Source organism: Spermophilus citellus (assembly GCF_964194105.1).
Source record: "Spermophilus citellus genome assembly, chromosome: 18".
Classification (NCBI taxonomy): domain Eukaryota; kingdom Metazoa; phylum Chordata; class Mammalia; order Rodentia; family Sciuridae; genus Spermophilus; species Spermophilus citellus.
In genome coordinates this window covers 19,669,548-19,682,084 of record NC_138200.1, presented here as the reverse complement: position 1 = coordinate 19,682,084, position 12,537 = coordinate 19,669,548, and the positions used below count along the sequence as shown (strand labels likewise).

At 38.3% G+C, this 12,537-nt stretch overlaps 1 protein-coding gene across 5 annotated transcripts in view; it reads left to right on the top strand.

Moving 5' to 3' along the window:
- The window catches only part of GPATCH1 (G-patch domain containing 1), a 44,711-nt gene that overhangs the window by 26,830 nt on the left and 5,344 nt on the right, over nucleotides 1–12,537 (top strand). For 4 of the 5 annotated variants that reach the window (XR_014019541.1, XR_014019542.1, XR_014019543.1 and 1 more), the window contains exons 14-19: nucleotides 295–431; nucleotides 763–929; nucleotides 6,013–6,232; nucleotides 6,994–7,098; nucleotides 10,672–10,769; nucleotides 12,264–12,412. Coding sequence is in view for 2 of the 5 variants with exons in the window: in XM_081273093.1 (XP_081129219.1) it covers nucleotides 295–431; nucleotides 763–929; nucleotides 6,013–6,232; nucleotides 6,994–7,098; nucleotides 10,672–10,769; nucleotides 12,264–12,412 (876 nt within the window). In the remaining 3 variants the exon portion in view is untranslated. Of the gene's footprint in view, nucleotides 1–294; nucleotides 432–762; nucleotides 930–2,807; nucleotides 2,879–6,012; nucleotides 6,233–6,993; nucleotides 7,099–10,671; nucleotides 10,770–12,263; nucleotides 12,413–12,537 lie in introns of those variants that run through there. The other variant, XM_081273094.1, reaches the window with a different exon arrangement.

The following is a 12,537-nucleotide window of genomic DNA, read 5'->3' as shown; positions in this document are numbered from 1 at the left end:
GCTTTGAGAAGTGAAAACTCTTAGGGGACCCTATGGTCAAGTAGGAGAGCTGGTGAAAATGTGAAACAGAAAACTTAATAAAAAGTGGATTTGGGGGCTGGGGTTGTGGCTCAGTGGTAGAGCGCTTGCCTCGCATGTGTGAGGCACTGGATTGGATTCTCAGCACTATGTATAAATAAATGAATAAAATAAAGGTCCATCAACATCTAAAAAAATATTTTCAAAAAGAAAGAAGTGGATTTTATCTTAGCAGTTGTTATTGAAATTATATCTTTTTTCTTTTTCATTCCCTAGTTCAACTTTAGTTGGCCTCCCAAGAGTGAAACGTGACAAATACTCAGTCTTCAACTTTTTGACACTCCCAGTGACATCTTCCTCGCCCACAACCCAACCATCGAGTGAAAAAGTACCACAGCACTGCGGTCCTGACAGTGAGTAAGGTTTCCTGGGGTCTGTGTACTACAGGGTCTCCACTCTTCACCAGTTGGGAAAACAGGTAAAGGGTGGTTTAGTCCTAAGGGTACACATGGTGTAGACTCTCCTGCCACTGAGAGAATTGCTCATATTCATAAGTTAGCTCATGTTAGAATGGACAGATATTTACTCTTTGGGGTCAGCGCTATCTCTGTTCCTGCCACATCCCTAGCACCTTGTGCTGGGCCATTGTAGGTGCACTGAAATTCTTCTGAATGAAAGAACATCAAAGAAGAACTTGCCCTTTTCTTGCTAATTCCAATGTTATGTCCATGTCGTTCCTTTCAGAGCCAAAGAAACCATCCAGGTGGGATACAGCTAAACAAGAAAAGAAAGAAGATTCCATTAGTGAATTTTTAAGTTTGGCTAGATCAAAAGTTGGTCCACCTAAACCAGAGTCCAGTCCCTTAGTAAACAAAGAGAAAGAGCATGTACCAGAATCTCTCTCAAATAAGGTATTTGGGGCTTCCAGGGAAGTTCTCTTTGCCTGGCTGACAATGACCTTGGGCTTTATCATGGTGATGTTTTCTTCTCATTACTCAATAGCAGGGGGTCAGCAAACTGACTCTGTAAGGGCAGAATATTAAATATTTTATGCTTTGTGGGCCAAATTGTCTCTATTGCAACTATTCAACTTGGCTGTTGGGTGTGAAGGAAGTCATAGGCAACTATGTACATCAGTATGGCTGTGTTTCAATAAAGCTTTACTTATAGAAACAAGGGGTAGATTAAATTTGGCCTCTGGGTTGTAGTTGGTTGGTGCCTGCTCTTTAGTCCAACAATTCAGTTCTAAATTTAATCATTTGAGGAGAGGTAATAAACTTCTCTGTGACTTTCACTTAGCATCAACCATTGAAATAAAACTCAGTATGTCTATGTTGGAAAATGTGATTTTCTAAATAAGTGTCCTTTTTGGTAGAGAAAATATACATTGGAGTTTTTAAAATTACTTCCTTAATATGTTAAAAAGTGAACTTAATAAAAAAATTCAGTTTTAATTTCTAATAATAACCTTATTTATTTTTTTTGTTTTTTTAAAGTTATATCAAAATTGACTCTTTTTTTGAATATATAGTTCAGTGAGTTTTAGCACATATGCAGATTTGTATAACCACCACTACAGTAAGGCTGCAAGTGGTTATCACCCTGAAAAACTCTCTCAGGCTGTCAGCCCCATCTTAACCACTGATGTGTGCTGTCTCTATAGTTTTGCCACTTGCAGAATGATGTATAAAAATCAGACGTGTCTCACTCAGCTCATACCTTTGAGATTTATCAATATGTGAATATATAGTTGTGAATACATATATCCTTCTTGTTTTTGCAGAGTAGTATTTCATCGTATGGCTGTACAGTTAATTTATTTATTGTGCTGGGGATTAAACCCAGGATCTTATGCTGTACCCCTGAGCTACATTCCTAGCCATTTTTACTTTTATTTTGAGGCAGGGTCTCACTAGGTTGTCCAGGCTGGCCTTGAACTCTGGATCCTCCTCAGCCTCTAGTTGTATACTACTGCTTTTGGCTTAATTTTTGCTTTCCATTGTTATTCATATTTCAAAAGAACTGATGTGGAGATAATAGCTTTATTTATTTTCTCATACTATTTTGTTGTTGTTTCATCATTCCTGAGATTCTAGGTGTCCCTCTCTTACCATTTTTTCTGAGGAACTTCCTTGAGTGTTTCTTTTATAGCAGTTCCAATAGCTGATTCCCTTAGGTTTCCTTCATATGAGAATATCTTATATATTTCATCTTCTTTCTGAAGGATGTTCTCACTAGTTATAGAATTCTGGGTTTAAATTTTTTATTTGATTTTAATTTTTAAGGCTTTGAGCATGCTAAGCACGTACTTTACCACTGAGCTACATTCTCCAGGCCCAAGAATTCTGGGTTAGCAATTTCCTTCTCTTAGCCCTATAAAAATTTTTATGCTACTTCCTTCTGCTCTCCATGGTTTCTGATGAGAAACCTGCAGTCACTCAAAATTTTGTTCTGTTTGTAATCAGGTGATTTTTTTCCTCTGGCAGCTTTCAAGTTTTTAGTTTGGCTTTGCCTTTTAGCTGTTTGATTATGATGTCAGAGTACATTTTTTTTTAAAATTTATTTTTTGGGGGTTTGCGAGCTGTTGAACACTGAGTTTGTCTTTCATCAGATTTGGGAATTTTCAGCCATTATTTTTTTCAATTTTTTTTTTCTGTTTCACACTCTCATTCCTCTTCTGAGATTCTGATGACATAACATAGATATGTTGATATTATCCTAAAATTTTATCCTAAAAGTTTCTGTCTGTTTTTGTCAATCTCTTTTTTTCTTTCTCTTGTTTTAAATAGATAATTTCTTTTGATCTGTTTTCAAGTTTGGACTTTTTCCAGTGTGATTTCCATTCTGCTATTGAGCCCAGGCAATGAATTTTTTTTCCATTTGGCTTATTGTATATTACATTTCTAAAATTTCCATTTAGTTCTTCTTTATATCTTTTATTTCTTTGCTGAGATTCCCCTCCCCTCCCCTCTCCTACCTTTTTCCTTTGTGTGTGTGTGTGTGTGTGTGTGTGTGTGTGTGTGTGTGATATATATATATATATATATATATATATATATATATATCTCCTGGGAATGAGGATTGAACCCAGGGGTACTCTACCTGTACTGCAGCACCCACTTTTTATTTTTGGTCCTAGGGATTGAACCTAGGGGCACTTTCCCACTGAGCCTTATCCCCAGCCCTTTATATTTTTTTATTTTGAGACAGGGTCCTGCTAAATTGGTGAGTCTGGCTTTGAATTGTGATCCTCCTACCTCAGCCTCCCAATTACCATGCCTTGCTGCTGAGACCCTTTTTATCTTTCATTTATTTGCCAGTATTCTTGGAGCATGGTTACAATGATGCTTCAAAGTCTTCTATAAATCCAATTTTTTTATCATTTCAGCATTGATATCTGTTTATTATATTTTATATTAAGATTTTCCTTATTGTTCTTATGTCAAATAATTTTGATATGCAACCTAGATAGTTTAAACATTGTTATGAGATCCTGGGTCTTATTAAAATTCTAAAGAGAATGTTGATATTTGTTTTTCTTTTGCTATAGCAGGCAGTGGACATGGTTAGGTTTGAGCTACAAGGCACAACCCATTTTCTGTGGGCTATAGTTCTGATCCATTTCAGTTTTCAGAGCCTTTATTTTCAGAGCCTTATTCACATCAGTGAATCCCTACAGTTCTGTGATTGATACCCATAGTTTGCAGGTTAGAGTCAGATCATGTTTGTACAACTCAGAGATGAATCAGAAGTTCACATGCCATTTTATAGGATCACTCTCTGGAGTTCTTCCTTGTCACCATCTTCCTGATACCTTCTGACTCTCTGGGCTCCCCCTTCGCATCCTCTAGTCAGAAGACTGGGCCTTTAATTTCCCTGTTTTGCTTGGTCTTCTTTTCCTGACTTAATCTGTGTCCAGAGTCAAGTAGCAGGAGGGCAGAAAAGGAGAAAAACAGTGTGATTCTCTCCGGTCTGGGGACCACAGCTCCTATAGTCAGAGGAAAGAGGTGTCTCCCTCTAGAGTTAGGTATCTGCTCTGCAGCTACTGCCACCACCCCTGCCACCATGGATCTGGAACCTGTTCATTGTGTTTTTACTGTTATATATTTTTTTAGTTTATTTATTTTTGAGACAAAGTCTCACTGTGTTGCCCAGGTTGGCCTTGAATTTGGTATTCTCATTAGCTGGGATTACAGGTATGCACCACTGTGCCTTGCTCTACTGCTGAATTTTTAAGTGGTATAAACTCCACCCTGTTCTTCCTAAAATAGCCCAGGTGGTGATGTGGTCTTTGGATTAGCTTTTTAGATTTTCTTACAAATCATGTTGAAATAGCACTTATATTTTTTTGCCTGAAAAAAGTCTTGGTTCTTACTTTATTACTTATTAGCCATATGACCTTATGGCTAATAAGTAATAAAGATTCATTATGCTGTTTTTTTTTGATATGCCCCTCCTATTCTCTGAGCATCATTTTGCCTTCCAGGCACAGGAGGTGACTGTGGACTCATCTTGTCTTTTCCCAGTCCCAGCTTTAGAATTGGTCCTTACACCAAGATGCTCTGGATATTTTTAGTGGGGAATAATATTTAGAAATCAAGATCTGAGCACATGCCTGACTTTCTTTTATCATTGCTTTTTCTGTCTTAAATTTTTTTTTTTTTTTTGTACTAGGGACTTAACCCAATCTGCCACTGAGCCACATCCCCATCCCATTTTATTTTCTATTTTGAGGCAAGATCTTGCTAAGTTGCTTAGGGCCTCCCTGAGTTATAGAGGCTGGCCTTGAACTCAGAATCCTCCTACCTTATGAGTGGCTGGGATTTACAGGCATGTGCCACTGTGCCTAGCTAAATTCCACTGTCTTGCACCATTTTTTCTCATGTGGGTAATTGTGACTCTGCTCTAGCAGTTAGAAGTGGTGTAGCATGAAAGCTGGGTGCGGTGACACATGCCTATAATCCCAGCAGCTGGGGAGGCTGACACAGGATTGTAAGTCCAAAGCCAGCTTCAGCAAAAGCAAGGTGCTAAGTAACTCGATGAGACCTTGTCTCTAAATAAAATACAAAATAGGGCTGGGGATGTGGCTCAGTGGCTGAGTGCCCCTGAGTTGAATCCTTGGTTACGCCCCCCTTCCCCTCAAAAAAGAAGTGATGTGGCATGGAGAATGGCCACTGACCAAGAGAGAGAAGAACTGGTAGTCGAGTGTAGACCCACCCTTGGCCCAAACCATGAGTGCATCTTTGACAATCTGTCTTGTCTCTGACTTGAGATTTTCAGTGGTAACACAGAAGGATGAAATGCATTCTGTAGTTGGTTCCTATTCTCTTTCCTTCCTTTCTTACTTAGATTACCCCAGTTCTATGGCAAGTGATAAACTGTTTGAGTGGTGGCCATGTCTTTATACTTTTGTTCCTTGTTTGCTGACCTGGGTTTGTATAAAATTACTGCCCCTCCCCATTTTCTTTATTTTTTCTTTTTGGTTAGTCTGAATGTCCATCACCTGGGCTATTTTAGGAAGAACAGGGTGTAATTGCAAAGGGAATTTCCCTTATTATTTTATTGCTCTGTTCCTGGTTCCCTCTCTCTTGTGTGGAGGGCCCCTAGTTTTCTCTTCAGTATTTCCTACAGCAGACACTTTGCATTACTTTTAATATTGGACCCTGGAGGCTTTGACAGGCCCTTGAAAGTAGAACAGAGGCATTTTGCTCAACTTTATTTTTGTGAGTCCTCTGCAATTCTGTTTAATAACTAGTCTCCGTGAGAGGTTTCAGCTGCTTCTGTTTAATTAGCACACTGTAGAGAAATACCACAAAAATAAATGCTCTGTGAATGTCATTGTTTAATTTAGGCTGTGTGTGGCTATGGATACCCATGTACACAAGCATAAATGTAAATATGTGTGCATGCATGTGTCTTTGAATGTTTTGTAGAATGTTTGGCTCCCTTCGCCCTGCTTCTTTATTTTTGACTCTTATTTCACTATTAATACAGATGGTAAACAAAGGTGTGGATTCACCACCAACCGAGGGAGAAAGTAGCCGCCCATCCATGGACTTATTCAAGGCCATCTTTGCCAGCTCCTCAGATGAAAAGTCCTCATCCTCCGAGGATGAACAAGGCGACAGTGAGGATGACCAGGAGGGTACTGAGGAGGTCAACTTTAGAAGTTCCCAACAGACTGACTTGGGGGAAACTTCATCTTTGGCACATGGTACTTCCATGTCTCACACATGGGAAACTAAAGGAGGAAATGGTGGTGTTTAGTCTATAATTAAACCCATTATGTTCCATTGTCCTACTTATGAAATGCCTAAAAACCTTAAATTGAGCAAGAAATATACAACTTTTGGTAATTTTGAAATAAATATTTAGGTTTTTTACAATTCTGTTCTTTTTGAGAAAAGTAATAGATGAATGATTAGTGATGTGTTCATTAATATTATTAACATTATTAATGATATCATTAATATCATTAATGATAATAAATAATATAATCCTTAGATTATGATTTTCAATCTATTTTAATGCAGCTGTGTCAGTTTCATTAACATATTTGCAGAATTGAACACTTGGGACTTAATGGTCTTAACCAGGGTGATTAGCAATCAATGATTTCTTTATTTTTTTTGGTTCTGGGATAGAACCCAGAGCCTCATATATGGTAGCCAGTGCTTTACCTCTGAGCAATATCCCCAGCCTTATAATTCTATTCTTTTTTCTATCTGGTATAAATAGCTAACATATTTTTAATATAGCTATGTTTAATAATATTGATTTTCCAACTTATCCTAGTTGAGAAGTATTTAAAAGATAGTAAATTTTTTATTTAAAAAGATAGTCTTTTTTCAGCCTGGTTGATGAGGTAGTGCCAGAATTATTGAAAAATCATTTGGTGGCAAAACACATCAATTAAACACTCAAACACAATAATACTGGGAAAATTAATGAAATTAACATGCTGGTGTTTTTCAGCTAGTGAACCGGTCCTTCCTGAGCCCACACCCTTCCCTATACAAAAGATGGAGATAGATGAAAGAGAAGAGTTTGGCCCGAGGCTGCCTCCTGTCTTCTGCCCCAGTGAGTCCAGAGTTCCTTGGTTCATCTGCTCGAGTTAGCATGTATCTTCCCTGAGATGTGACAACTTTAACAGCATTATTATATCTGCATATCTAATCTAACTTGAGGCCCAACAAATGTACAAGCTTTTATTGGTTTCTGTTTTCAACCACATTTTGAAACCCATTGTTTCTACCAAGAGCCTGAGTAATAGCTGTTGCTTTACAGTTTCAGAGAACTTTAAAACTTTTTTTCTTTTTTAACTTTCAGATGTTTATAGTAGAACCCTAACCATCTTAAATTTTATCACTTATAGAAATAAAAAAGGAAAGTTCTAGCACTCTAAGATGGGAGGGAATTATGTGGAGAAGAGTATTTTAAAATTCATTTATGCTTGCCATTCCAGTGTACATCTGTAATCCCAGTAGCTTGGAAGGCTGAGGTAGGAGGATTGCAAATTTGAGATCAGCCTCAACAATTTAGCAAGACCCTGTCTCAAAATAAAATAAAAAGGGTGGGGATATAGCTCAGTGGCAAAGCACCCTTGGGTTCAAACCTCTGTACAAAAAAAAAAAAAAAAAAAAAAAAAATTACACTTTGGTTAAGTAGCAAATAAAATTAGTTCTTTCAGAAGTTAAATACTGTCCATCCTTCTCTCCCAATATCTGTGCAGTGCCATCTTAAATTGACATCTCATGTTAAAATGTTTAAACTAGATTTTTATCATCTCTTTGAAGTCTGGGATAACAAACATCTGATAATATGACCCAGATATATAAATAGCATATAATTCTATGATCTGTTTTATAGTTTCCTATAATATCCACATGAAAATATTGATTTGGTTAATTAACTAGCTTCTAAAGAGATTCTAAAAAGCAGAGAAAAGAAATATGAAACTTGGAAAAATTGTAGTAAATTGGTTTTCTCATTTGCTTTTGTTGTTCTGATCTTTAGTTTAAAATTGGTGTCAGGGGCTGGGGATATAACTCAGTTGGTAGAGTGCTTGCCTAGCATACACTAAGGCCCTGGGTTCTAATCCCCAGCACCACATTAAAAAAAAAAAAAATCTGCACCTGGAGTGGCCTCAGCAACAGAGTATACAAATAAACAAACAAACAGACAAATAAATAAATAATTAAAAAATTGGTATCAACATTTGACAACTAAATTATTTATACCCCTTTCCCAGAATGTCCTTAATACCCACAAAATAGTTAATAACAATTGGTATATGGGTTATTTAAGGGACATGATTTTCTAAAAACTAGCATTAAAGAAAAATGGTGAAGTCAAATTTAGAAATCTATTTTCCTGGTGGGGGAGGTTTACTGGGGATTGTACTCAGGAGCATTCAACCACTGAGCCTCACTTCCAGCCCTATTTTGTATTGTATTTAGAGATAGGGTCTCACTGAGTTGCTTAGTGCCTCACTTTTGCTGAGGCTGGCTTTGAACTCATGATGCTCAGCAATTTAGCAAGACCCTGTCTCAAAATGAAAAAATAAAAATAAAAAGGGCTGAGAATATAGCTCAGTGGCAAAGCACCCTGGGTTCAATCCTCTGTACAAAAAAAAAAAAAAAAAAAAAAAAAAAAATTATATTTTGGCTAATGTAGCAAATAAAACTAGTTCTTTCTGAAGTTAAATATTGTCCATCCTCTCTAGCCTCTCTAGCCACTGGGATTACAGGAGTGTGCCACCGTACCCGGCTTGAAATCTTTGACTAACTGTAAGTTTAGAAAATTATAGGCACTTGTTAACTGGGTTTAGAAAATATTCACACTCTTGAAACATCTTGAAACTTTTCTGTAGGTGGAAAAAGTTGATTTAATGACTTGCCCTGCTTCTACTATTGAGAATTTTTGTTGGTTTGGTTACCTGTAAATTAACAATCAATGAAAATATTTTGGGCTGAATCTGGAGGTGGAAAATCTAGCCCACGTAACTTCTTTATTGTTTTATTCTTATTTATTTTTTGTGGGACTCGGGATTCAACCCCTAGTCTCTACTACTGAGTCACATGGTGCTCTACCACTGAGCCACACCCGTGCCCTTTTTTAAAATTTTGAGATAGGGTCTCACTAAGTTGCCCTGGCTGGCCTCATACTTGTGATCTTCCAGCCTCCCAAGTCCTGGGATTACAATTGTGAATTACTGCACATGGCCATCTTTAGTGTTTTTGTTGTTGTTGTTGTTGTTATTGGAGATTGAACCCAGGGGTGCTTTACCACTGAGCTACATCTGCAGCCCTTTTAAAATAAAAAGTTATTTATTTTTTATTTTAAGACAGGGCCTTATTGAATTGTTGAGGCTGGAATCCTCCTGTCTCAGCCTCCTGAGTTGCTGGGTTTACAGGTGGGCACCATAGTGCCCACCAGTTTTTAGTTGGCTTTAATGATTCTATACATTATGTTTTTTAATATTTTTTAAATTGTCAATGGACCTTTATTTAATTAATTAATTTATTTATATGTGGTGCTGAGAATTGAACCCAGTGCCTCACACATGCTAGGCAACTGCTGTACCCCTGAGCCCCAGCCCCAACCCACATTATGTTGTTTTGATGCTAGTATTTTAGTTTTTTCTTATACTCCAGTACTTCCCCTTTCCTCACCTTCTCCTTCCCCTTCCCCCTTTCTGCTTCTCAATTGGTCTTCCATTTATTTATTTATTTTTAATTGGTACATTATAGTTATATATAAAATTGGAATGCATTATGATATATTCATACATGCACATAGCATAATTTGGTCAACTTCATTTCCCAGTTCTTCCTCTTTTCCTCCCCTCTTCTCTCCTCTTTGTTCTTTCACTTTTACTCCACTGATCTCCCTTCCACTTCTAAGATAAATTCTTGGAAAATTTTTGTAAAGAGAGAATGAATATGAAGAGCTGACATTTATGTACCAGATTCTGGACTATGGATTCATGTGCTAGGTCCTATCATTCTCCTTGTGTTCCTAAGAACATAGGGACTCTTACTATCCCCATTTGATAGATGAGGGGATGGAGACTTGGAGAGCTGGCAGCAGAGCCAAGATTCAGCTCTGTCTGCCTCAGAGCTCACCTGAGAATGTTAAAAGCTTATAGACTCTGGGCATTCTGGTCTGGCTTTATCTTCATCTGAGGTTCCCCTGGCAGACAAGGCAATGGCAGGAATGCACTGATTGGAATGCACAGGTCTTTTTTTTTTTTTTTTTTAAGAGAGAGAGAGAGGAGAGAGAGAGAGAGAGAGAGAGAGAGAGAGAATGAGAGAATTTTTAATATTTATTTTTTAGTTCTCGGCGGACACAACATCTTTGTTGGTATGTGGTGCTGAGGATCGAACCCGGGCCGCACGCATGCCAGGCGAGCGCGCTACCGCTTGAGCCACATCCCCAGCCCTGCACAGGTCTTATATTGAGGTTTCTGGCAGCTTCCTGAACATAGCACTGTAGTCTGTTGAACTAATCTGTTTCTTTATCAGTGAGGCATAAAGGGATCAAAAATAGTTCTGCTTCAATGTTAAACATTTTGTCAACACCTAATTCAGGGATATAGGAACTTACTTTTTTTATTTTCCCCCAGTCACATTTATTACATTTGTGTTTCAGATGCTCGTCAGAAACTTGAGACACCTCAAAAGGAGAAACATAAAAAGAACAAAGAAAAACACAAGACTAAGAAAGAGCACAGACGAAAGAAAGAGAAGGTGAATACTTCTGGGTGCCTCAGGGCTGGTGTTGGGTCTCCCATTGCTGCTTCTAGCGTCCAGGGAAACCCCTGGAGTGCCATATAAAGCCAGTCAAGGAGCATATTCCTTGGCCAAGATAGGGAACACAGGTCTCTCTACATCTTCACAATAATGTTGGCATTCAGTGCAAACTTTCAGCTTTTCACAACTTTGTTTTTCTTTAAGGGTAGCATATTTTAATTTGTTCAGTTTTAATTGGTACTGGGGATTGAACTCAGGGGTACTCTACACTGAGCTATACCCCTAGCCTCAGCTATTTTTGTCATTGTCATTGTTATTATTATTATTATTTAATTTTGGGGATTAAACCCAGGACCTCATGCATGCTTAGCCAGTGCTCTGCAACTGAGCTACATCTCCAGCCCAACTTTGACATTATTAAAAATCATGATTTTAATTTGAAGTGAAAAAAGCTTGAATAGATAGAATAGTGGTGCAGCCAAGTGTGGTAGTGCACACCTATAATCTCAGCTAGTTGGGAGGCCCAGGCAGGAGGCTTACAAGTTACAGGCCAGCCTGGGCAACTTAGTGAGTCCCCATCACAAAATAAAAATATAAAAAGGACTGGGAGTGTAAGGTAGTGGTGGAGTACTTGCCTAGCCTGCAGAAACTCCTGAGTTGGATTTCCAGCAGCATGTACTTTTACTGCTGACATCTCTTAGTCTGTCATCCATGTCTTCTTTAAGCCTTTTAACTAGGTTAATATTATGTAGTTATGTAGCCAGTGTGGTCTGGCCCAGAAGTCGAACACATTAGAAACTGCTCCATTACTGGCTACCAGAGGAAGGGATTCCTGAGCATGGAAGACGACTGAAGTTCTCATGTAGAGAAAAGAAAACACCTGTGCTGACAGATTTGAAAACCAAATCCTATTTGTTAAATATCACTGCCCTGCTGTTCATTGATCTGCCAGTTTCTTCTCCGCACTTTTCCCGGCTGCTTGCTGTTCTATTGTATAGTTTCTCAATAGAATAGAATAGGCCTGACAAAATGAACCAGTCAAGTTCGTGGGAGGTGGTGCAGGTCACCACAAATAAGATTGGAGCTGTTTCAAGAGGGCGTCCTGCCGTATCTGCTGGATTCTGCTGTGTCAGTTACTAGAGGATTGGCCATGTCAGTGTGCATAGTTGATAGTATGCACAGCTGTCTGTTCTGTCTGCCTGTGCTTGGTCAAAGCTCACTCTAAATCTCTAAATGAGGGGTTTTGATTTTTGTTTGTATTTAACTGATTCCAGCAAACAACCAAATGCCTGGGTTATTTAGCCTTTTTTTCTGGTGGCCCTAGGGATCAAGCCCACGTCCTCACTCATGCTAGTCAAGTATTCTCCCAAGTGTGAGCTTCACCCCCACCCACTGGGTTAGCTTTTCATTGCACCAAATTAAGGAGAAAAACATATTTCCCACTTTCTCCTCCATTCTCCTCATTTTTTTTCTTTCTTTTTTTTTTTCCAGAAAAAGAAACACAAGAAGCACAAACACAAAAGTAAGCAAAAGAATAAAAAATCAGAAAAAAGTAGCAGTTCTGAGAGTACTGACAGCAGTGACAGCCAGAGTGACGAAGAAGGGACCGCTGACCTGTCACCCCAGGAGCTGCTGAGACGGTAGGCTGTGGGCGACAGTTGGTCTTTACTCAATAATTGATGTGTTTGCTTAGAAGCAAATACCAGAAATGGGAAATTTGTATATTCACTAGGCTTTTTAACAAGTTTTAATATTTAATTCCATA